This window comes from Cygnus olor, chromosome 2 (genome assembly GCF_009769625.2).
Source record: "Cygnus olor isolate bCygOlo1 chromosome 2, bCygOlo1.pri.v2, whole genome shotgun sequence".
NCBI lineage: Eukaryota > Metazoa > Chordata > Aves > Anseriformes > Anatidae > Cygnus > Cygnus olor.
Window position 1 is genome coordinate 65,010,794 of NC_049170.1, and position 26,689 is coordinate 65,037,482.

The 26,689-nt window shown below is 40.7% G+C and overlaps 1 protein-coding gene and 1 long non-coding RNA gene across 12 annotated transcripts in view; one reads left to right on the forward strand and one right to left on the reverse strand.

Annotated features, from left to right (window-relative positions):
• Window positions 1-26,689, reverse strand: part of PHACTR1 (phosphatase and actin regulator 1) — a 376,918-nt gene that overhangs the window by 47,271 nt on the left and 302,958 nt on the right. For 10 of the 11 annotated variants that reach the window (XM_040546889.1, XM_040546892.1, XM_040546891.1 and 7 more), the window contains 4 exons: window positions 26,086-26,292; window positions 15,409-15,733; window positions 9,390-9,592; window positions 6,623-6,779 (listed from right to left, as the gene is read on the reverse strand). In XM_040546889.1, coding sequence (XP_040402823.1) covers window positions 6,623-6,779; window positions 9,390-9,592; window positions 15,409-15,733; window positions 26,086-26,292 — 892 coding nt within the window. The remainder of the gene's footprint in view (window positions 1-6,622; window positions 6,780-9,389; window positions 9,593-15,408; window positions 15,734-26,085; window positions 26,293-26,689) is intronic. The other variant, XM_040546897.1, reaches the window with a different exon arrangement.
• On the forward strand, window positions 13,899-18,674 carry LOC121064810. Its single transcript, XR_005816702.1, has 3 exons — window positions 13,899-14,123; window positions 16,449-16,610; window positions 18,524-18,674. It is a non-coding gene; the product is annotated as an uncharacterized LOC121064810 (long non-coding RNA).

A 26,689-nucleotide genomic window follows, 5' to 3' on the forward strand; every position in this document is an offset into this window, starting at 1 on the left:
ACCCAATGTGTAAAGAGGCAAGCACCACACACATGCATGCTGCTGTTATGGATGAGCTCTTGCTTTAGGCACTTGTTTTTCTCTCATTAGTGAAAGCTAACAATAAACATGAGCATTGCAGACGTCAGAGATAATTAGGGAGAAATTATTTCATGTTACCCAACAAAATAAGGACTGTGAGTAAAGCCTAATCCTACTGTCTGTCCACTCTTTCTATCCCTAAATGACTCTGAGATGGGGAGGGAACAAAATGCTCTCCACGGCGCTGGATGAATAGGCATTAGAAGATTCAGCCATGCTTGACAGGGGCCATCTTGTTGCCATCGTCTCGCTGAACAAAGCCTCCCCTCAATGGCACTGCAACACAGTTTAAATAATTGTTTCAAAAAGCTGACTCTTTTCACAGCAGAATATTTTAGTGAGCAAAAAATGATCTCTGGATTATTCAGTCCCCTCAAGCTTCTGAAGGAACCTCTGTACATTTGCAGGGCATGTACCTCACAGACCAGCATCCCGGGGAGCCATGACTGTGGCACTACCAAGTGGCCTGTACCTGGCCATGGCAGTGGGCCTCTGCCATGCTCAGTGCTTCCTCCACATGGCAAGATGTGGTCTGCTTGCTCTCATAAAGTTCAGATGCGTTCTTTCTTTTTTATTGGCCTGAAATAAAAGACCTGTTGATGTGAAAAATGGGAACCTGGAGGCAAACTCTGAGCAGCCAGGGGGCTGGATGGTCAGCCATGCTAGCACAGACTCAGGAAGACAGGGCAGAGAGGGAAGTCCTGCTCTGCCTGATAGCACCTGACAAATGGCTGGGACAGGGACAGTGACAGCAAGCTGTCAAGTGATGGGTGCAATCAACAGATCGAAGACTGTTTCACAGGTGAAAGTAAACACTTGATTTAGTGAACTGGAACATTAGTCAAATTTAATGTTTTGGACAATGTTCTAACAACCCTCCTGAAAGAGAACGTTCATCAGTACAATGATAATAACATCTCCTCTCATCATGCTGCTCTTGATTTGGGCTTGTCCACCTGAAAAGTACAACTGGCCAAAACTACTGGACTGTCTTCCACAGGCATTATGTTTAAGGTGGAAGCAAGTTTTGGAGAAAGGCCTCGAAAGTGATCCATCTACCTAAGCAACAACTGTGAAAACCTTGCAGACTGACTCTTCCTTAGCACTGGTAATAACTCTGCCAACTTCCTGGTGACTCTGAAAATGCTATCCTTCTCTCATATTGTCCAATTTTTCTACTCTTCTTTCTGGTGTACGTCTCTTCTACTGTTTACAAACATACTCGTATGCTCTTTCTCCTGCGTACTTAGCCACACACAGAGGGACACACAGCTAACTGGCACCTGATATGGACATATGCAAAAACCTTACAGCAGGCACATGACATTCTAAACTCAATGGCAATTGTTTATATTTGTGGCTATTCACCAAGTTCACTTCATGTCAGGATCTCTATTTTTCAGCACAGCTGAGGAAGATATGGTATTGATTGGGGAATGTGGAGAGTAGATTACCTTTCTGATTGAGATAGTAGATGACCATCATCTGTCAAACCTGCCATTCCATAACTAATGTATGACTTGTCATGCGACATTTCTAAATCATAGACATCTCTGAACTATTTCCAAAGCATCAATGGGGCTAGTAAGACATCTGGCAGGTGTGTATGTCCATATCTCATGTGTACATATTTACAGCCGTGTGCATACATAGTGTCTCTGATTCATTTTCCTTCTTCCTATCCTTTGTCTTGCAATACTTACAATATGATATTTACATTGCTTCAGATCAAGATTTTCCACTCACTGTTGTAGGGACAGCACCTCATCATGTATTACAGAGTGCATAAATCTAGGGCTATACAGCAAACAATACAGAGCACTACTGTATATCTGGCAGAGGAGCTTGCTACTGACCCACTGCTTTAAAGACAGTGGAACATATACACACACTCACAGGACTCAGATGTCCCTCACTCAAAGTCATAAGAGAAGCAAAAGGTAATGTCTGCAAATTTCAAGACTCTTGCTTGTTTATTTGTTTCTAATTTATTTTTGTTAGTTAATGTGCAGACGGCTGCTTCCCTACCTCATATCTCTTTGCTTCCACACTGGGCATGGTTAAATATGACTCCTACAACTGACAACTCTTGGCAGCAGCACAACACAGACTGTGAAATCTTACTGGATTGCCTGTGGCATCTGCCGATGATGGGCAACAGTCCCCTGACACACACACTGCTCGCCTATGGACAGCCTTTATGTATCTCCCCTGCCTTGTGACTTGCAGCCAGCCTGTCCTCTGCCCTGAGGTGGGCAGGACTGTACTGATGATACAGACATGACACTGCTAAGATACTGTGACTATCAAGAAGCAACCAGTTCCCTTAACATTGATTCTAACTGTTAGGCAAAGTGATGTGTATAATTCTGGATTATCAGATTTTTTGTACGATTAGATGATCCTATTCCAGGAGGTTTGAAAAGCCAGAAGGAAGCAATTCAGTGAAAGCAGATAAGGACAATGCCATGCATTCTTGAAAAGCAGTGGACAGAGTCACAGTGGACAAATCTCAGCTTCAGTACTTCTGTATCTAACTGCTAATGAGCCCCTTTGCTACTGTTGGGGTTTGAGAGACTCAAAAAAAAAAAAAAAAAAAAAAAAAAGAGTGCTTTAGAAAGCCTCTTTTATAGCAGATCAGCCACAGTCTAAAGACACATGTTGTCTCAAGGTATGGGAGAGGCGTTGTGAAAGAGATGCAAAGAAATGAGGTCTTACCACTTCAAGGTAGTGCAAAGTCCTCAGAAAAGTTTCATGTAGTGCATAGCTATAAAGAAATATATAGATAGATTTTCTCTAAAGGGCTTTTGTGTTTACTAAATAATACATTGACTGTGTGGTCTCTTATGATCACCATTATGATTCCTTGGGGAAACAGAAGTGCAGGGACTGGCACTAAAGCATCCATCTCAGTTCCAGGGTACTGCAGTACCATGCCAGTACATGCCAGTACTCTCCCTGATAGCCACCGAAAGCAAAATCCAGTCCCTCTTTCCTGCTCTAAGCTGAATGACTGGGGAACCAGTCTAATTCAGGTTAGACAGCTAGAATGACCAGTGGAAGGCAGAAATTAGTCTTTTCCCTCTGCTTCTTAACATTCAGGGTTCTGTTTTCTCTTTCTAGCTTATGGCCACTTAAATGCGCTTGTGCAGCTGTGAAGTTATGCAAGCACCAAAGGGATAAAACCAAGGAGTTTGGGACCTCACTAGGCAGAGAAGAAAACCATACCCACTTAAAGATTTATTTAGTGCAGACAAGTCTGCATTTCAGAATGGAAGTTAATGGAGTTATTATGGTTTTTAGCAGCTAAGAACATGGCCTCTAGCATCCACTTACTATCCCCAAGTCACATGTGGTTATAAGCTTAAGTTCTGCATAGTGATTCACTATTTTTGCTTCTGGCTACAGAGCAGGTATCACACATTTTGAAGTAGTCCATTCTGACTTGTTTGGAGGAAATGGTCTTCTAATTAGTTGCTGCAATTGCTGTGTAAAGACTGCCATGCAACAGTCTGGGCACCACCATATGCAGGGCATACTTTGTGGTCTTGAGCAATAACATCCATTTTCACTTGGGTCTGCATTTGCTGAGCCTTGATACAGGTTACACACCAGTAAAGCACTACATTTGTGTGAAGTGTTACTCCGGTAGGCCACAAAGGTCCTAATCTGTCTCATGGCTGAGCTAACACTGAGGTGTGTAGTGGGCCAGATTCTGCCATAAGATACAGTCTCTGCAGCCTCATCCCTACCACTGCTCTGGTGTAAGTCAGAACACTATTCTCCCAGCATGAGAAACAGCTATGTGGCTAAGTCAGCTCTGGAGTCTTTCTACCAGTTGGCAAATGCAATTATAAAGTCATAACAATTTTCTGTGATAACCTGGAGATTCAGAGTTTCCACACTACTTTTAAATAGGATATGAACAAACAGTTTTGAGCCAAATTGATTCCTGGTGTAATGCTAATAGCGCTGGAGGAAATACACCTGGGATGATTTTGGTCCCACATACTATGTCAATGGTCAATCTCTCAATATGCCTGACTATAAGTTTCTTTAAAAATGACATTTTCTTTATAGTACTAAATTCTGATCTGCCAAATGTTGCAGCTAATGAGCTCTTCCAAACGAAATATTGTGAGGATTATGCATAAATACGGAAGTATCCCAATCAGCCATTTGCTGAAAATTATTTGATCAATTGCAGACAACAATAACTATTTGCTGAAGTTTTTATTCTGCCTTTTTTTTAAAAAAACTTCTATAAGTAGATTATGTGATTTCATTGGCTGGCTATTTTAATCCATAGAAGGCCATTGGTAGAACAGTACAAATCTCTCTGAAATCCAAAATTGCCAACTGCAATTACAGTCTGCATCTCACATCTTCTCTAAAGAATATAAATGCTTCACTACTTTAATTTTGCTTGTCGTTTGCATCATTGTGTAACAATGGCAAAAGATGGATTCAGTAATGAAGTCTGGACAGTAAAGAAATATTGTCCAAATTGAAATATTCCCTCTATTCCAATCTAATATTTGTCAGCCTGTATACATGGATACATCACATTTAGATACGAAGCACTGGAAAGACATGCACCCTCCTTTTGGTGCTGAAATACCTGTGGCTTTTTGCATATTAGAGCAGATGAAAATGGTTTTCTTCTTGTATTTATTGATTATTCAAAATGGTGAAATACTAAACTGTAAATACTTGTAATTAAAAGGTCAGACTGGAAACTATTATTCTAGATAAAGCTTGTGAAATTCTACCAATTTCAGTGACATTACACTTGTAACATATGGGAATGAAACAACAGTGGCTCAGCCATTTTTTAAGTTTGAACATACACAGTTTTAATTATTTGAAACATTTGTGATTACCCCTAAGTCCTACCTATAGGACAAGAAAAGATCAAGCATTGTACCTCAGACTGTGAATGAGCAGAGAAAACACAAACAAATGCATTTGAGGAAACAATGATGTTGTGACAATATGGGGCTTACATAAGAGGGATTCTGAGTATTGCCAAAATTAGCTTCCCTTGTTAAAAAGACACATGCTGAAGAAACATTCTTTAGTGGGGAAAAAGCATGTTTTGGAGTGGTGAGAGATAAAACACTCAATAAAAATCACCTGGGGTACAGTGAGCTGTGCAGAGCTGAAGTTCACAAATGACACTATTTACCTTAATCAGAGATGTAAAACTTCTGAAAAACCCTACTAATTTAGGCACATAGGCAGCACAGTGGAAATGTTGTTTAATGCCATTGCAAGGTCAAGCAGTGCAGATCAAGATACACTAACAGACAAAAATTTCAACTCCTCACATACCTCAAAGGGTTCAAAATTAATCATATAAGGCTAGGACTGAGACCTTGCTATCATATACTGCTCTTTGGGACCCTGAGCTCTATGTGCAGCTGTAGATTAATGAGTTATTAGGCTGAACAAAAACTGGACTGAACAGTTGTGGCACCCTGCAACAGTGCAGCACCACTTGTATACTTTGGTCATCACCGCTTAGGCCCTTCAAAAGAGTACTGAAGAATTAGACAGGTTTTGGAGAAGGCTAAGCATGACTCAGCACAAAGAAAAACTTTCAAAGATGGACTGGAAAAATGTGGATAGTTTATTCCAAAGAGGGGATAGATGGGACAGGTCATAAAAAAGTAGGTAAAATCATGACTGAGGAGCAGAAGCTTTTATTCTTCCTGTCTCCACAACATGGCAGCAGTGTCCTCACTTCCCTGCAAGAAAAGGAGCCTCTCCCAAAAAAAAAGCCAACAAAAAAACTGACTGGTCTCCTCGTGATTTTCTCAGTCACACCAGAGAGCAACTAATAGCAATCACTAGCTCTTCACACCACTGAGCTGATAATATAACAACAGCATTAAACTGACAGCAGAAATTATGGCTGGAGCACAGGAGGTCCTTAGACATTCCTACCTGACATTGCTTTACTATGTCTTGACAGAAATCTTTCATTAATGGCCACCCCTCTATGCGCCATGCAATACAGAAAAACAGAACAGCTGGTGAATAAATGCTGTTATGAAGATGAAAGAGACTATGAAAGTGAATCTGTTCAAGCCTGACCCAACAAAAACATGTACTGAAGGACATAAGTATTCTGGATCAGAAAAAGACTCAGCTACTCAGCAGAGGTTCAGTCAAGAGAAAGTTATGCCTCTGTTCTCTGTTCAAAGCAATAGCCTATCAAATGGCACCTACAGCTACAGTCCTAAATATTATCAAAGCTGAACTTATCCCAACAGTGCACTGAAAACATCTAAACCCACATAGTTTGTGCTGGTACTTACTTAACCAAAGATCCTGTAAGATATGCCAGGAAAATGAAATGGGACCCTGTATGGGAAGTTACAGGAAAGATATAATGCCTAGAGCCTTTTTTTCTCCTTGGCTTTTCCTCTTGAACATTGTGACCAAACCAATCTCAAATGTTTGCAGAGTAAGGATAAAAACTGTGTCCCACCACATGTTTTGAAAAGCAAGAGCTAGAAAAACATTTATCTCCTACCTTGTTAACTTTGTCCCAATCTGCTGCCTAAGTTCGAGTCTCTCCTCATCCGTCTGCATGGGGAGGATGTTCTTTTCCTCCAGCTCTCGCTTGGAAGGCCTGTTGCTGAGTTTGATTGCTAAAGAGTCCTTCCTGCAGACTTTCATTGCCAGAGAGCCTGTGGGAAAGAGGAGAGGCTCTGCCAAAGGAGGTGTCATCATTTCATTACAGCATGCAGCAGGCAAAGAAGTGCCAGGCAAGGGAGGATACTAGGTTCTCACTGGTATGGACTGTGGGAAAAGGAGCATCAATTAACTTCTGGTGTTCAGATTATTTCCATCATAGTACAGAAAGGATGAATTTTGTAGGTGTACAGGAAAAAGGAATCAAAATATTGCTCCACAGAGGGAGCAGAATGAAGAAAGTTTTCTTTTTTTTTTTTTTTTTTTTTGTAATTGCTAGTAGCATCTGTAGCTTTCTCTAGTATGGTGTTTCTAAATTCTTAATAGAATTAATAATACAACCTCAGAATCTGTGAGGGCAGCAGGGCTATGGCATGGAAAGAGAGTTATTTCTCTCTTGCTGTGTAACTCCAAGATATCCAAGTTAGCATTAAAAAGAATCTATTCTTTTTAGAAATCTAGAAATCTATTATAAGCAGCATAGACCTTTATGTATGTTAGTTGGCACTGCTTCTCAGAAAGTGACAGTGGCAAAGACAGTATGAAAACCAGTGGCTTTTCATGGCTCAATCTTGCTTTCATTGGCTTGCATCCAAAGCAGACTGAACAGGGTCAAGAGGTACAAGCAGACCACAAGCCTGTGAGAGGCTTTGGCAGGAGAATGCAAGATAATGCAGTTCTGCTTTGCTTCTTAGTTCAAGAGCAAAGCTCTAATTTCACTTGCGGGGTAAGGGAAGATTTTGAGATGATGAAATATGCCTGTTTTAGAAACTTCTTTGTGTGTGTTTTTGAAAGGGTGTGATTATACTGCTCCCAGTTTTCAGAAGAAAAGAAATTCAATGGCCTGAAAGTTCAGCTCAACCTATGGGATGACAAGCCATTGTCATGCATGAAGTAAGGTATCCTGTCTTAATGAAAGAGTCCTATGATCAAACACCAGGGGAGGCGATGGGTTTTCCCAAAAACGTCAGGAAGGGGCTGCAGGACTCTCCAGACTGTAGTTGTGATACATCTATCAATTAACCTCTTCTCTTCATATTTGAGCCCATTTTGCCACTACTGTGGACCACATCAAGCTGGAATAAAATCACACACAATACAGCAATTTTACATACATTTTGTGCTGATACAAGCACATCAACAAAGTGTAAGCCAGTACAGAACTGGGTTCAAACTGCCCATAGTACTTCTTGAGATAGTTAGCATGGGTTATACAAATCTGATTCCTAGTTTGAGTGACAACGATGCAAATGAGAAATGACTCCTGAAAAGTAAAAGGAGTTACACTCATGTAAAAATACCGTTTAGCAAATCAAATCCATATCTTTAGTTCTGTAAGATCAAGTCAGGAGTTCAGAAGGAAGGGTTGGATATGGTACTTAGGGACATGGTGTTCTGGGTAATATTGGTGGTAGGGGGATGGTTGGACTAGATGATCATGGAGGTCTTTTCCAACCTTAATGATTCTATGATTCTATGATTATGGGTTAAAAAATATAGAATGAAATCGGAACGGAAAAAATACCCTGGGACCAAAACACAAACCAACTTACTCCCATCCAAACCAACTTATTCCCATCTATACTCTCAGGGTGTTTGGAAAATAAAATGCAGCAGAGTGGAAAGCAGAACTATGCTGCATTCCTATACTGATTAGCACATCTGTATATTGATCTCATTTGAGTTCATCTGCACAATTCTCTCTAACATCATAATCTAAATTGCATAATACAGGCTTTTTAAACACATGGCATCTTTCTAGTAGGTAAGCTACTCAAAAGAAAAATATGAACCTCCCCCACTTTTTATTCACTTTTTCCTGCATGGAAATGTCAAGGCTATTTCCTCTATTCTTTACTCTAGTAAATCTTGGTCAATATAAACTGGGATAACATTTAAGGAAGGTTTGAGTAATAAGCTATGTACAGAAGTCTGATCACTTCATTTTAGGTTGTAGTTTCAGAGTTGCTGAGTGCTGGTTTAATTTCAATCCCACTGAAATCACAGGTAAAATCTCCCTGCTCTCAGTGGCAATACAAGCCAGAGCTGAGTGCTTCTGAAAATCTAGCTTTAAAAAGCAAAAAAGGGGAGAGAGAAAACAAAAGACTACATTTAGGCTTTTTTTTTTTTTAATTCTCTGATCATGACCCCTTTCAAAGTATGTGCCAAATTCTGATTTTGACATGATTTAATATTTTCTATGCATCAAAAGTCTGATTCTCTGTGGTAATTATTTCATCCTCCTTAAGTAACCCTATTGAGCTGATCTTGACTTAGAGTCAAAGGCAGGGTTTCTCTACACCACAGATACTTGGGAAAGTGAATCTGAAAGTCAATTTGGAAGAGAATTAAGATAAGACAAAAAAGGTCATTTAATTCTGTGTGAGAGCTATCCACACACGGATTCATGTGGATTAGGGAATTCACTTTAAATTCATATTACTCATTATTTTGGATTAATTTGCCAAGCGTCCCCCTGTAGTCAAGCCTTGAGAGATCCAAAAGCCATGGTCAAGAAAGAAAATTCACTTGTTTTTCCTTTGTGTTACTGAGAATTCAGAGGAAAACATAAATAAATGAGAAAGAAAAAATGGAATGGGTCTAACTTGTAAATAATGAGTTATCCTCATCTTCCTCTTCCTCTTCTTCCTGTCTTGTGTAGAGGCAGGAAGAATCTTCATAGTTGGTTTCATGAGGCACATTTTCTTTATTGTCATCGCATTCAATCACAACAGTTGGCACTTGTCTCATATCTGGAAGGCCTCCAGGTCCCGTTTTTGTAACACTATCACCTGTATGTAAACCAGAGCTGTTGGGAAAGAAAAACAAATAAATAAACTAAAGGAAACTGTGCAGTGCAAGTCTGTGTTGCTTCTGTCACTATTTTTAGTAATGGTCTTTCCTGCCTTTTTTAGAAGAAATGAGGATAGAAAGATCTTCATAACCAGCAAGACATCTACTGGGTTTAAAACTGAATGCACATTAGATTTAAGGGACAACACTTTTTAGGGAGATGTAGGACAGCATACAGGCAGAAATACTAGCAACTCAGGACTAAGAACCAAAAGGCTGCAGACCATACAGTCTCAAGGCTTAGAGGGAATTGCACCAGCTACTCAGGGCAACAAGCAATCTGGTGTCTGTACGACCTCTCCACTGGAATGCAGGCAGTAAGGAGAAAATACCTCACCTGAATGCAAAAGGTGGAGTAGGAGAGTGGGAGGAAAGAAAGGTATGGATTTTAGAGGAGGATTGTAGGCAGGCAGAAGAAAGCTAAGACTTGCACAGTTGCAAGTTGTTGATTGGCTTGAAGGGAAGACAAGGGCGTGACTATCTGAAGCAGAGGGGACCAAGCATGTGAAATGGAGCTCAGAGAAAACAGATTTTGGGAGGTAGTGAAAATAACAAGGGAGGGAGCTAAATTCTGGGAGGTCTGTTTGCAAATGACACAGTTACATGTGGGGGCTGCAGTGACAACATCCCTTCTCCTGTTCCTGCTGCTCACTCCAGCTAGGTGCTGTAGATCAATCTGAAATGGTACCTAAAGTCACATTTCTTTTGTCACATAAAGTGTGATCTGACCATTTCCTGCAGCTTACTATGTTCAGACCTGCCATTAGTACTGCTTCCATTTAGCTCTGCCTATGTGCTGATTTCAAAGTCCTTAAGCAAGGAACATATCAATAGAAGTAGTAAAACGGGAACATGAGGAGGGAATAGCCTGAAGCTGCATCAGTGGAAGTTCAGGATGGATGTTAGGAAAAGTTTCTTCACTGAGACAGTGATTGGACACTGGAAACAGGCTCCCCAGGGAGGTGGTCATGGCACCAAGCCTGTCGGAGTTCAAAAAGCCTTTGGACAATGCTCTCAGACATATGGTTTGATTTTTAGGTAGTACTGTGTGAAGCCAGAAGTTGGACTCAGTGATCTTTGTGGGTCCCTTCCAACTCAGGATGTTCTGTGATTCTGATAGCTCATGTTGCTTTTCCATAATGAAATTAAAATGAGAGTCTGGTAGGCAAAAATGATGGCTGCTGAAGCTTATTCCACAGTCAGCAGAAACTGCCCTCCCTCCTAAGTCCCAGCTGAGACAACAGCTATACAAAAGGTGGGGAACATTTGCCTGTTGGACGCTCTCTTTGTGTAAAACTCTCGTTTTCCTTTCCACTGGAATACAGATACGAAACCAGATGTACTGGCCAAGCTGCACTTAGGGCAAATTTGGGTGTGATGTTACCAAGAGCTGAGTAGCCTCACTTCCCTTAAATATTTTAGCCTACTCAGAATACCAGAGCCATTCCACATCTTGAAAAAATACTGCATTTTTCTCTTTAAATGATTCTCTACTGAGATGACTTGAAACAATTCTCTTTCTTCCAATCCTAAATTTAATGTGCACTGCCAGATGCCAATGGCTGCCAGATGACATCCCAGAAAAACACTTTTTAAAATGTACTTCTGGGTATATAATGCTTAGCCACAATGAGCTTAGGGATTAAAGAGAATAAAAGGTTTCAAGAGAATAAAAGGTTTCTGATTCTGTGAGCAAACCATACCATGTTGTAATCATCACATTCAGCTTCCAAGAAAGCATTTTGTTAACTGCAACATTTATTACTGGAGATTAACCAATAATGAGATGCATAGCTTTATTGGATGCCTTGAACACAGGAACTCTATTTTCTTAGTGATAGTCTATGTTTTGTAACACAAAGTATGGAAGGCTCATGAAAAACTGGCTTGTGAATTTGTGCTAGACTTCAGTGAGCTTGACTTAAAACTTTTTTTATCTCAGCAGTAGTTTTAGAATGCATCAGTTGAATTCTCCCAATAGCACATAAATGCACTACAGTCCTTAAAAACTTTAACTTATAAAGCAGAGATATACTTCAAAAATTTTAATTTAACTTAATTTTAAAAATATTTTTTCTACATAACCTATTTTTAAAACTCCTTTAAGAAGAAAGGCAGGAAATTCAAAAGCCTAGAATTAAATTCCCAAGAGAAACTAAAATACAGCGAAATTCTGTTAACACTGTTAAAAAAAAAGTTTCAATGGTGAACATAACCACTGGATTGTTCATCTAATTTTAAAACACCATATACACAGAGAGTAAGTACAAGTTCACTAAGTCCCTTCTGGAAATGCAAATGGAAAGAGCAAAAAATAGTTCAGCACCCAGGAACATTTGGTGCTTCACTGTTATGTGAAGAATGTATGTAGGTTACAGATTCATCTATTTGAGTGTGCACATCGGGCAGCAGATATCAAAGTGGTTCAACAATTTAGGATACCAAGCAGGTATCAGACAGCAACAAGATTTACAAATTACCACACTAGATCTTTATTTGAGCTACTTCTCTAGAAATAGAAGGTTTCTTATCCCACTGTATTTTTTCTGAATCATCCGCTTTCTTGCTAATACTACTTTCTATTTTAGACCCCTCATTTTTCCTGATGTTTTGTGTTTTTCTTGATTGAAATCAGCCTTCTCCACATCATTTTGACTAAGTCAGCTATCTAAGCAAAGCACTTGTGAAATACATGCAGTATTGCAGTACACTTAAGAAAGACGAACCGAGGTCACTAGGTATTTCCATTGTTTATAAATTCCTCTGGGTCATTAGCAAAAACAACCCCCACATGGTCAGAGGGTCTACACCACAATTTCTTTTTAGCATTATTCAACAAAAAACACACTGTTGTTTCAAACAGTCTATTTTAAATCATCATGTTTTGTAACAAAATTAGAGAACAAAGCCACAGCTAAGCAAGTACTTGCCTTAAGAAGATAAATGTATCTTAACACATAGATTTGAATAATTCATAGCTGACTAGTACAAGCACTTGCACTTACTGTTGTATCATCTTTATGTGATGAGAATGGCAAAAAAAGTTACACTACTACAGCTTGCAATGTTTCTAGTAAGAAAAGATTTTAATGAAAAATCAGAATTTAAGTGTATAAGTGACTCATGTGACACACAAAATCTAAACAGAAAAAAGTAAAATGCCTCCTGTAAAATCTAGTGGGAAAAAAAACACATGCTTCTCATCTGTCATCCCAGTCTCTTTGATTTTGGAATACATAGGTACATTTTTATCAGCATGTTTTCAGACCCACAGGACACTGTTCTGTACTTATTAGTTAAAACAAAAATCAGAAATAACTTCAAACAACTGTATATATATTTATACTACACAGACATGTGAGAGACAGACAGAAAGAAGGCAGTGCTATAAATATTAAATGTTTCTATCCTTAGGCAATACTAAAGTTTAAACAAGAAGTAATTCTCTTGACAAGTTTTATGGAAGATAAATGTTTTCTGACTCAAATACATTTTATAAGATTTACAAGACACTGGCAGGAATGTTTAATGCATTTTATTTCATAAATCTACTGTCTGAAGCTGAACTGTATGTCCCAGCGGAAATGGTCTCACAAACTGTCTTTTGGATACCACGATTTTTCACCACTTTGTCACAGGTTCAGTTCCAACCCAGAGTGAGATATGTCCACTTAAGAGCTCTTTAGTATATACGTTAAACAAACTGATGCCTTGATAGCTGAATCAAGGCTTAATAGTGTACAAGACTTTTGTACAAGCTTAATCTTCTGATTAAGAATTTAAAAGCAAGTGTCAGCTCCACAAACCCTTTTACCTGTAAATACTAGGAAAATAATAATTGCTGTAGAAGAGGAAACAGTCATTACCTGTTATCTCTTATGAATACAAACTTTATTGATTTGCTTTGACAAGGAGAATAACTGAAGTACTCAATATTTTATTTCATGATTGAAATCAACTAAAAAAAGACTACAAAAAATCAACTGTCTGCCATATCATGAACTAGGATTCATTTTCATTTTAAATGTGAAATATCAGTGTCACAACCTTTTCTCACTCTATTCTGCAATGTGACGTAATTGTATCATATTAGGAAATTAATCTTTGCTTATTCAGTTTTCAACAAGCAGCACAGCTTCAGCTTCAAATTAATAGTTGAAACAACATCACCTTTAAATCAGTTAAACATGCTTGTAGAGGTAAACTTGACGGACACCTAGAAATTGGAGCACTCATTGCTGTGGGGCAACAGATGACATAGTGAAGTCATACTCTGAGAGATCTCACTGGGCTCAGGACAACAAAGTGCCTTTTGCATGCAGTGTGAGCCAGACTGTAAGGTTAACATCTGACCTGTGCTGGGTATTACATGAGTGTTGTTGCCCTCAAAGGAGCCTTTGGGAGGCACCAGCTATCCTTTGTGCTCAGTGCACCAAGCTTTGGGGTGATGCAGATGTATCTGACCAGCCCTGCTGACAATAGGAGAGGTAAATGGGTAGTCACTGGGCACAGGAAACACAGTGGGGATTGTGAATGCTCTTTTCAATCCTACTGCTACAGCCCTTTCACTGATTGGAATAAAAACTTCCCTGGTAGTCCTAACAGTTTTCCCCCAGCAGAGAATTCCCCCAGGCTGCAGAAACCTTAGCTCCTTTCATATAGCCACAGAAATCTTGCTATCCTGGTACTGAAATAAACTGACAGTGGGGGACAGCCTCTGTTCCCCTGACTATTTTTAGTGGCAGCAAAGAGAATCTGCCATCCCTAATAGAACTCTTTTTAACTGTGCAATACAATGAAGGTAACGTTATTGCAAAGAGGTATTGGGTCAAGTCATTAGGCATTTTGTCTGCTACACCAAACATTTTAGCTTTCTGTCTAACATAAGGACGATCTGATGCTCTTAGAACAAAAACTGCCCTTGGTACTAAGCTGAATGTCATTTTTGGACTACCTTCTCTATTCTGGGACTTGCTCAATTTTTGTCTAGAGGTTGAAATAAACTTTCCAAAGCTTGCTGATCTCACAATCTATGAGGACAGCTTGCATTTATACAACATGCTTCACTTATTCAGACTCTTTGAAGCAGCATCCAGAGATGCTCACAAGTGACAGTAATAAAAAACAGCCCCAAGGTGGGTAAAGCACTTCTGATTAAATGTACAACCTTCCTCCAGATGCAAATGGGTAAGAAAGGAGCTGCTGTGGAATGGGTTAAATACTTATTTTAAGATGAGACATATCATTTAATTTAAATTAATTGAAATAAATTAAATAGTATACTAAAACCCCTATAAGTGACTTGTAGGAAGCCCTCATAGGTTTCTTTGAGCTAATTCATAATACTAATCAGATGCCCTGATTGAGTGGCACACTTGTTTTTATTGCTCTTTGTCTGAATCTTACACTTCCTTTTCTTTTTTTAGCAATCCTCCATGTAACGGGAGCTCTGCAGTTATACAATGCAGTATACATTGCAAACCAGACATGTCATATTAACCTCTTTTCCACTTGCAGTATTATCTAGTTCCATGAACAGAACAACTGGGTTCAGGAAATTTGATCTTTTTCACCCTTCTGCCACAGACTTGTCAAACAAACCTGGAAAACTTCTTTCTCTGTCTGTTTCTCCAGCAATGACTGCCCTGAAGGTGTTAGATCCCCAGAGAAGAGGCCTGATTCAAGTACTGTAAACATAGGTGGTGATATTGACACTGAGGCTAGGAGGAAACAGTGCACATAAATATGCAGTTTTAAAAGTTGATCCATTACCTTTCTAGCCTTTGCATGGTCATGGCTAGTGTTTTGTTCAGTTCCTCTATCATCCGGCACCCTGAAGGGTGAATGGGCAATGTGCTGGACCCAGAAGGCAGGTGCTGGCTGTGGCTGCTGTACTGGAGCTGGTGCTGGTGAGCTGCTAACTGGGATGGCAGCACAGTGTGATGACTCAAAGGCTGCTGGGAGCTCTTCTGTGTGGAATAGGATGAGAGAGAGAGGTCTGGCCCCCCTAAAGGCATGCAAATCATGACTTTCTTTGGAGGTAGTGGAGGTGACAGTTTAACTGGCATACAAGGCAGTTTCACAGGAGCGCCAGGATCTAGAACAGAAGAAAGAGAGGCCCTGGTGTTAATTTTCATGGCAGTGAGATGGAGGTCAGAGTACCTGACTAGGTGAGCAGGTACTGAGGTTGAAAGTCAACACAGAAGTGTGCACCCCTTCCCTGATGTGACAGATGATGCTGCATAACTTGCACTCAGCACGGTGTTCAGAAAAAGAACTGTTGTTTTGCAGCACTTCAGAGTCTCAAAAAAACATCCCAGGGCTGTGCACATCCCTTAACACATTAAGTAATACTTAACAAGGCTTGTGGCACACTTCAATGCTTTAATGCCCTAATCCTCCAAAACAGCCCTTTGAGGTAAGCACAACCTCTCCTGCTCAACAGGCATGTAAACAGGGGGAGCAATTTGGTGTCTGAAGTTATAGGATGACTCATCACCATCACTGCCGGAGCAAAAGCTCAGGCATTCCTGACCATTCTCATCTGCTGCAGTGCAATTACTACAAGTCACATTCCTTACAGCTTTATAATGTGCAAAACATCTTGTGTTAAAAATTACATTACAGGGCAAGAAAGAAATTAAATAGAGTTTGAATACTAAAGAAGAGTGGTCTGGAAAAATGAAGGGTACATGAGGAGAAAATGGTAAAAAGGGTAGAAAAGAGTTAAGATTAATGTATTCTTTTACAGAAGACTTGGCAGGCACTTTTCTAGGGACTCGTGAACTAAATCTTAACCTTTTTATCTCTAGGCATGTTCCTTGAATCACATAGTTGACCTGCCAGGCAAAGACTCCCCTGACTTCCATGGGAAATCAATGAGAGGTCTGTACACAAACCTCTCTGCCAGGACTCAACTGCAGGATGCAGACTTTTGGAGATGCACTGTGAAATGTTTTCAGAAGGAAGAAGAGGTAATGCGAGGGCTTAGAGATCCCAAGATGGGCGTAGGCAATGGTCACAGTGCATGCCAAGAGCAAAGAGAATGAGAAGATATATATATATATATACTGTGAGCTGCCACTGTGAACGTGTTTAGGAGGAAGTCCAATCCCTTTCTAGCCTGTAATCCCACCCCAGACTTTTGGCTCTGCAATGATATGCACACTCTTTGGCCTCTTTTTGCTTCAGTTCACACTTGCTGTAACATGGTGTTGTGGTTTAGCCCGGCTGGCAGCTAAACACCACACAGCCGTTCGCTCACCCTCCCCCCTCCCTCTCTGGGATGGGGGAGAGAAACGGGAAAGTGAAGCCTGCAAGTTGAGATAAAGACAGTTTATTAAGACAGGAAAATAATAATAACAATAATAATAATAATGATAATAGTATTAATAATAATAATGTGTACGAAACAAGTGATGCACAATGCAATTGCTCACCACCCGCTGACCGATGCCCAGCCTATCCCCGCTGGCCCCAGCCGGCCCCCCCATCCCGGCTAGCCACTCCTGTATATTGTTCAGCATGACATCAGATGGTATGGAATACCCCTTTGGCCAGTTTGGGTCAGCTGTCCTGGGTCTGTCCCCTCCCAGCTCCTGCTGCACCCCTAGCCTGCTCGCTGGCAGGACAGAGCGAGAAGCTGAAAAGTCCTTGCCTTGGTGTAAGCACTGCTCTGCAACAATTAAAACATCAGCATGTTATCGGCGCTCTTCTCATCCTAATCCAAAACATAGCACCCTACCAGCTACTAGGAGGAAAATTAACTCTGTCCTAACTGAAACCAGGACACATGGTAAAGGAATTGAAGGGTCAGAATCTTCTTATGACCTGTGAAAGCTTGGCAGTAAGATGTTCTCTAGTTTCAAATGTCATCACTCTCCTGAGCAATATCCGATTTGTAAAGTCCTTTTCCAGATGGTTAGTTTTAACATTAACTATCCTTCTCCTTGCCCCCTTTATCTCTTCTTCTCTTCTGGCCTATTCTGGGTACTGCTTGTACTAGGATCCATATCTACTAGCCAGAGTGCATGAGGTGCATGATACTACGACTTAAAAGCACTAGCACTTCTTGAAAATGATTACGGACAGTAAGGTGGAAAAAGACTGTGCATGGGGCCAAGCTCAGGATTAGTATCAGACTTTTTTTTGTGCTAGCTTTTTCAGTCAGAGCTTTGTTCCATCCACAGTATACATTTGATACTGGTGTTGTGCTACAATAGAAAAACCACATAGACAGTGAATCTTCCCTTTCTTCAAGAGATGGGAGAGGCAAAGGGTGTGCAAAGACGAGAGAGGCATGGAGAGAAAGTGGTCTTCCCTCAATGTAGAATGTGAGAGTTACAAAGAGGAGAACCCAAGTTTTTCCATTTTCCATGCAATATCATATCTGCCTAGTATGTTGGCTCTCTTGAAGGCAAAAATTATTCCAATGGCTCCACCAAGGCTGAAATCTAACTCAGAGGATTGCCAATCTATAGGGCACTGCCCTATCCTCTAAAGCAGATTGCCTTCTGTACTGGAGAAAAAAAAAAAAGACTTCCAAGATTTTCTATTAAAGCACAGGCACGTCTCCAAGTTACTGCGTTTTTCTTACATACAAGTTAGCTGTGTATATTTTCTCTTTGTGTTCTGGATAAAAGCATACTCTGTTTTCTACTCAAGGTATAGACCCTTAATTTCCACTTAAATTTAAAGAAATCTTCCATATTAACATGTTTCACTCCTGTCAAAAATCTTCTCCATTATTTTTAATGTAAGGCTTAATTCAGACTGACTGTGTTTCACACAAGTTCTGGAAACTGTCTGAATATGGCCCTAATGTCTAAATACAGTTTTGAAAATGAACCAGAAGCATTAAATCTACTGGTCTGTTCTTTATCTTCAGGAGAATTCTACATGTCTGTTAAAAAAAATTGCTAAAAAGGAGAATGACTGCAATAGGAGGAAAGTTCGATCCATTCACTCAGAAACATATCAGTATATCCTTGCCATCATCAGTAATGGAGATAACAGGCTTTGTACTACAAGTTAAATTGAGTGGTGTCCTGGTTTCAGTTAGGACAGAGTTAATTTTCCTCCTAGTAGCTGGCAGGGTGCTATGTTTTGGATTAGAATGAGAAGAGCGCTGATAACATGCTGATGTTTTAATTGTTGTAGAGCAGTGCTTACACCAACGCAAGGACTTTTCAGCCTCTCTCTGTCCTGCTAGCGAGCAGGCTAGGGATGCAGCAGGAGCTGGGAGGGGACAGACCCAGGACAGCTGACCCAAACTGGCCAAAGGGGTATTCCATACCATCTGACGTCATGCTGAACAATATATAGGGGTGGCTAGCCGGGGTGGAGGGGGGGGGCCGGCTGCTCGGGGATAGGCTGGGCATCGGTCAATGGGTGGTGAGCAATTGCATTGTGCATCACTTATTTCGTACACATTATTACTATTAATACTATTATTATTATTATTATTGTTGTTATTCTTTTCCCTGTCTTAATAAACTGTCTTTATCTCAACTCACAGACTTCACTTTCCCGTTTCTCTCCCCCATCCCGGAGAGGGAGGGGGGAGGGTGAGCGAACGGCTGTGTGGTGTTTGACAGCCAGCCGGGCTAAACCACAACAAGTGGTCAGATCAACAAGTGTTCTGAAGAAATGGGACTTTGCCCAAATCCATGGGGGAGATAACAGGCTTTGTACTACAAGTTAAATTGAGTGGTCAGATCAATAAGTGTTCTGAAGAAATGGGACTTTGCCCAAATCCATGGGTTCCAGGCATGCTGTTGGAAATTATGCTACTATCATCTTGAGTAAAGGAGAGGACAACTTGTCCCCTGTGCCTAAGAGAGACTGCATCTTACAGTCCTTTCTTTTCTTTTTCCTTTTTTTTTTTATTATTTCACAATATTTGTGATGTATGAACCAGAGGTGGAAATGCTTATTGTCTCCAGCGTGGAATATCTATCAGACATGGACCTTTGTAGATGAATAAGAAACTGGACAGGGGAAATATGACCAAGGAATCTGTTGTAAGCGTCTTCTCAGTGGAACATTACTAGAGTCCTAAATTGTTACACAAAGCACTAATGTGACAGAAGAGAAGCAAACTGTGTGAAGCCAGGTGTGCAAGTCTGATTAATCTCTTCTGGCTTAGACTCTTCATGCTCAAGAGAATAATGAACAATCTTTGCAAGATGTTGGTTCCCAGCAGGGTTGTGACCACTGAGAACTGTGCATAGTTAAGTAATAACTGTGCCAGAATTGATGAAAGAGATGTTAGATTTCCAACTGCTGATGACACTAAATTACTTAAAATATATTTGTACAAGCCACAATATTTGCTGCACATCAGACCTATGACAAGCAAGTCAGCCCTTATCTCTTCCTTATAGATCATTTTGCTAATACATATTGTTGCTGCATTTCCTTTTGGGTTTTAGGGAGATAAATGTGCTTTTAGTCCCTGTGCAGAAGATCTGCCCTGGACGGCACTCCTGGAGTGTTTGTGTTATACTGGGGCTATACACCAGGTACACCAGGTTCAGTGTCTTCCCAGGCACTGAACATAGCTAGAGAATTGGTCAGAACACATTGCAGATACACGTTACATATAGGATACTAGAATGTTATGGATGTATGGTGGCAAATATTGCTCCATCAGGGATGCTAGATAAGCCCATTAGAATCAGATTCTGCCCCAGCACACCTGGGAATTACTTTTGGAGGAAGAGGGCACACCTAGGAATCCTGGGCTTGTGGCAGAGCTGGCTATGTTTGCAAACCTGCCAGTGTGAGGAAAGCTGTTTCTTTACTCCTTGTAATGCCAAGCAGTAGCCAGCAGGCCAAGAAAGGCCAATAGACTCCTAGATTGCATGAAGCACTGCCAGGAGATCAAGGGATTATCCCTCTTCTATTCAGCACTCCTTAGACTATATCTAGATTACTGTATCAAGTTTTGGGCCTCCCAGTACAGGTAAGACAAAAAAACTGAGAAGAATTCAGCAGAAGGCTGTCACGATGTAAATAGTGAGAGAGTTGGGGTTGGTCAGCCTGCAGAAGAGAAGGCTCTGGGGAAATCTCATAGCAGCCTTCCCGTACCTAAAGGGGGCCTACAGGAAAGCTGGGGAGGGACTCTGTCAGGGAATACAGTGATAGGACAAGGGGAAATGGCTTTATTCTAAAAGAAAGTAGATTTAGATTAGATATTGGGAATAAATTATTTACTCAGAGGGTGATGAGGCACTGACACAGGTTGCCCAGAGAAGCTGTGGATGCTTCAACCCTGGAAGTGTTCAAGGTCAGGCTGGATGGGGCTTTGGGTAACCTGATCTAGTGGGGACTGTCCCTACCCATGGCAGAGGGGGTGGAACTTGATGATCTTTAAGGTCCCTTCCAACCCAAACCATTTTATGTTCCTATGATTGGCTGAGGGACTGGGGTTTATTCATTCTGGACAAAAGATAGCTTGGGGAGGGACATAACAGCAACACGCCAGTACCTAGAAGGAGGTTATCAACTCTTCACAGTGGTACATGGTGGGAAGAGGAGAGTCAATGGGTAAAAATTGAACTGAGAGATTCAAGACTGAATTATAAAGTGTTATGCCCAAATGAGAAGAACCAAACAGTGCAATAGGTTTGCCCAGACAGGTCGTGCAGTCTTTTGACATTTTCAAGACCCATTTGGTCAAAGCCCTCACCAACTGTTGTAGTTTGTTGCATTCAGAGAACATAAATAAACTGAGCATGCTCATCCTTAAGGTTGAAAATTATAGCTCTGTATAGGTTTGTATGAATTCCCTGCAGAGCCTTAGAAAGGGTTTCAAAGATGAAAAGATTTCCTGCTGCCTATATGTGCTAGGTACTACCCTCCAGGTAAGAGCAGGCAGATGAAGTGTGGAGAGAGCAACTCCATCAGGGCCCAGTTTCCTGTGAGAACCTGGATGTGCTGGGGAAGGAAACCCACTTTTGCTCTGCTGTCTCTCCTTCAAGCACACAGTGAAAAGAGAATTCTCCATTGCCCCCTCATGAATGTAACCTGTCTTCAGAAATATAGCCTGCCAGAGCAGACAGCAGGAGATAATGTCGCAGAACAGAAAGCTTTCAGATAATTTCATGGGCTCATCTACAGAGAAGCCTTCTAAGATATGTGACTGTCAGATTATAAAATACTGCACAGAATATTTGCTGAAAATTTTGTAGTAGTAAATACTTTCATAACACTGTAACTAACAATCAGCTGTGTTGTTGCATCAGGGCACCAAGCAACCATACTCTCAAACCTCATTCTTGGCATGTCCACATTATCAGAAGCTTTGGGGATTTGCAGGGTTTCCTATCCTGTTAAATGTTTGCCTCTAATTATGAATTAGTTCTTATTCTACAGAGACATAAATAGAAGGCACAGAAATAAAAGTGTGCCATGCCTCTCCTTAAAATGTTGACTGAAGAAAGCAAGAGAATGGAAAAGGTTTTTCAAAGCTTAAATACAACAGCTGAGTGGCCAGATACGTCCTAGTAGTGTATCCCTAGGGGCCACACTACACCCTTGCATAAAATTAGACTAATTTTAGACTCAGACACTCTCAGGTGTTGCTGAGACTTCTGCTTGGTGGCACATAATTTGTTCTCTGAAGTTTTAGGGGACTTTATGGGTAACTGGTAATTCAGTTCTTTCAACAGAAACTGATTAATTTCAGAAAACATCATCTGTGCTGATTAAAAGTAACCACTTCATGAATCAGGACCAAAATGAGCTTCATACCACTGGGGTATGCTGTCTATCAAATCATATATGACCAGTATTCTTGTCGCTTTTGGCCATTAAAGATTTTATGGTAATGTCGGGACTTAATCCTGACAGTCCAGTTACATTTTGTTCCAGGTGATGATTTCACTTCCTCCTCAATTTTTAACCAAATAAGGGGGGTTGCAAGTGTTGTTCTAAATGCCTGAGTACTGCATGTCGATATTGGGGAATTAAAATGATGAAAGAAATTCTACCCATGAAGGTTATGATCATATATAATAATGATCATATTTGGAAGGCTCACCAGGAGGTAACTGGCCAACAGGAAATGCAGAGCAGTGGAACAGTGGTATCGAAACATTTAAGAATCATATTTTTCTGCTAGGGTTGGCTGTCTTGTGCTATGAAGGAATCACTGATTAAGAGAGGCATACTGCTTCACTCCAATGGAGGAAAAAGTAGAGAGAGGCTGTGTTGGTATTTCCACACCCAGTACTGTGATAGGGACATTCCCTGTGGATGCAGCGTCACCAAGAGCATTGGGTGATGGCATGAAGCAAAGTACCAAGCACACTTCTGCAGTGGTGGCGGCATCACTCCCAGTTTCTCCTCTGCTGTCTGCTCTTGGCTCTGCCCCCATTCCTCTGCTGTCCCATCCCCACAGTACCTGAGCTAGAGAAGAGGCATGCCAAGGCTGTCCGATTTATATTTGCTACAGGCAATTCTCTCTTCCTATCACTTTTAAAACTGGTATTTCATTTTCATCCTCCACAAAATTAAATGTGCTCTTGCTTGTTTATTTTAGGCCTGCACTTTTATATGCATTTCTTATCAAGCGAAAGGCCAATCTTTGTCTTGGCACAGGCACAGAGACATCTGAGATGGTTCACAAATGCTTCTAGAGGTGAGGATTGTTTCCTCTCCTTTTCCTAAACCCTGTATTACAATCTTTGGCAAATCCTCTAAGTCAATCTTCATACCTTTACCTGAAGAACTTCATATCTTCATACCTTTTTCATACCTTCATACCTTCAGAACTTTGGGACAAGTTCTCAGCAAGAATGTGGTTGGACTCACAGGAAGCTTTTCTTCCCTCATGTTGTGTGTTTAATATATTTCTCCTTTTTTTTTTTTAATTTTATGCTGACTATGCCTATAGTGATTTGATTTTATAATACTATATTCTCATTTATATTTGTATAAAGCATATTTTTCTTTACATATACACATACATATATGTAACTATCTTAAGACTGAAGTTAAGAGGCAGTTCTGCATCTTCCAACTCAGATACGTACCGTCACAACATCACATTTCCTCTTGCAGTCTTCTTGAACAGAGCTACCAGACCATTAACCACTGTAACTTCTCACTAGTCATGCTTGGTATGTCTTAATTTGTCCTTCAACTCTCTCACAAAATATTTAATAGAAAAATGGGTATGCAATGAGAAAAGATTTCACCTTGAATGCCAGAATTCAGATTTTACTTGTTTTCTCACACACAAGCTGAGGATGTCTGGAATAATTAGTAAAAGAATAGCATTAATTCTGCTTCTCACTGATGAGGGTGCTTCATTAGGATTGATTGCTCATTTTCAAAGACTATACATGGCTAATATAATTACCAGTGAAGAACACAAGGCATTGAACAACATGTATATCTCCTTAGACCACCCAAGTAAATGGACCCTTAAGAATAAACTCAGTGCTCTTATTTATAAAATACATATAAATCAGGCTTTCAGTTCTAGCAGGGCTAGCTGTCAATTAAATTGGGGTCCTATGACCAAATCTGAGTCTCTGCTCCTTTCCCCTGAGGGCTCTGCATATTCATGTATAAGAGTCTGTGTATATGTGCGTACAAGAGATCATTTAGAACTGGATGAGAGACCACTAAAAGTTATCATGAACTAAGAGAAGACACAGCTTTGTTTCACTTTCATTGGAAAAGTTGTTACCATCAAGCAATTAATTTATGCTGATATCTTGAGAATGGTACTACTTCACACAAAATTACCAGCTGAAAAAAAACCAACAACTATCAGAAGCACCCATCCTGTAATTCTTCTGCTATCCCATGCAGAGGGAAGCCTTATGTATGATGGATACTTAGTGCCAGAGGTTTTTCCTACACTATTCCTTTTTTCATTATTATTTTTAATTTTCTTTTTAATTTCTTCATGTTGGCCTCATTTCTGAGCAGCTTCTTGTAATTGGAACAGAGTGTTATGGGAGATACAGGAAGCTGGTGTTGTCCTCACCTGAAGCCAGCAATTCTGCTGCATGGCTTTCCAGGTTGCAGAACTGCCAATTTGTTTTGTAGTATAAGGCAAAAAAATAGTCCTTACGTGCAGATTTTGGTAGGCAAGAAAGTAAAGAGATTCCACATATAATGAACAAAACTATACAAAAGAAAATGTGTAGCAACCCAAACAGAAACATAAAGAGACTACATAGAGATATTAAAGAAAACCAGAACACGTTCTTCCCTAATGAGCTCTTTCCTGATATATTTCTTAACCTAAATTAAACAAGCATTAACTGACAGGAAAAAAAAAAAAGTACCTAGAATGTATTAATGTAGACTAAGCATTTCTCACATTAGTCCTGAAAAGGTTGGAGCAGCATTAACACCAGAAGAACAACCCAGTGAGAGACCAGGAGCTGCCTCAGTACAGAGATGCACCATACCTCGTCTTGAGCGTGGGATTTCAAGGTGCTACCTCCTGGGAAGCACCTGCAATTATGAGCAGACTGTTCAAAGGATGTAGGTAAGGACTTAGGAAGCCCTTTTTGGTCTGTATAAGTGCAATAATCCTCTGCTTCAGTGGCCTAAATGACAGACTGGAGAGAGGAGACTGGTCAGGTAAGATCCACCAATCCTCCTTCCACAGGCATCTAATGCTCTGAATCCCAGAGAGCCTGGACACTTGTAAAACATCTGGGACACAAAAAAGGAATCTGACTTGTTTCTAGCTGGCATGCAGAGAGAGAGAAACAGCAGCATAATCTGTAGAATACCAAAATCCTAGTCAGTGGGAACTGGAGCTGCCTGTCATCAGCAGGACTCATCAGTAGGAGGGGAACAGTTAGAGCTGGGGTGGAAAGGGGAACAGGTGGGCAGGTCGTGTGAGTAGGGAAGCAAAATGGTAAGAAGGCAGGTGATAGAACGGCCTGTGTAAGGATCAAGGGGCTTGACAAAAGAGAAACATATTGAAAGATACAGGGAATGTGTCTGGGGTGACCTGCCCAGATGTCAGTTGAGGGTAGAAGCAACAAGACAAAAGAAAAATTCTCCCTCTCCCTTCTACCTACCCTACCCTCTGCCCTGCCCCTTTTCTCATTAAAAGTATTTAAAGATATCCTTGTATTTTACTGTTATTTCCTTTCCCATCAAAATACATCCTGCCATTTTTGTGGTGATGGTACATCTTGATAAAAAAGAGTGAGGAGGGTTTGTCAGGAATGTCATGGTAGCACTAGGTAAACAGGGAGGAGAAGGGAAGAGTCCTGAAGCAACCTTGATGATGGTATAGTCTGAAAATGCTTTGCGATCCCTGCCCTAGGTACAACACACACACATTGCTAGTACACACAACAACATGTGCAAACAGGTTTATGGAAGGACATTGAAGACTTTGCTATAAGGGCAAGTTTTTCCTATAAGGGGTGCGGTGGTGCTGAGGGTCTAGGAACACCTACTTACCAGTTAAGTGGCTGGCAATCCTGGCAATAGGTTTAGGAGGCAGGGCAGGGGGCTGTTTGAGGTGGGACAACTGTTTCACTGGGGTGTCCTCATGGTCTCCAGGGAAAGCAGCAGATTTTTTTGGGGGAAGTAGCAGGACTGGCATGGCTGCAGGATCTTGGGACAGGAGGACGCCGGATTCATTGGATGTGGGGCTCTCTTCAGACACTGGAGGACACAACCACATCATAGACGCAACAACGTTATGAGCAAAGCAGCAGTGGATACAGACATTGTAAGACAAGAAAAGCAGTGCAGGAATGCGGATTAGGACTGACTAATAGATTTCACTCAAACATCATATTAACACAGAAAGAAATAGAGAAAGAGAAAAAGAGAGAAAGAGTAACACACATCTAGACAACAGCTGAATTTCCCATTACCTCTGACAGAAGTCAGCTCCCTTATGCCGAGCTGGGACATATTCCCACATCTTGAGCACATATCAAGAGCTTAAAATGTCACATCTCAGATGGTCTGTCACCACAGCTTGCTCAGGACCAGATATGTTAGCAGGCAGTCTTCGAATTTATCCTATAACTGTAAAAGCACCTCTTGGGGGCTA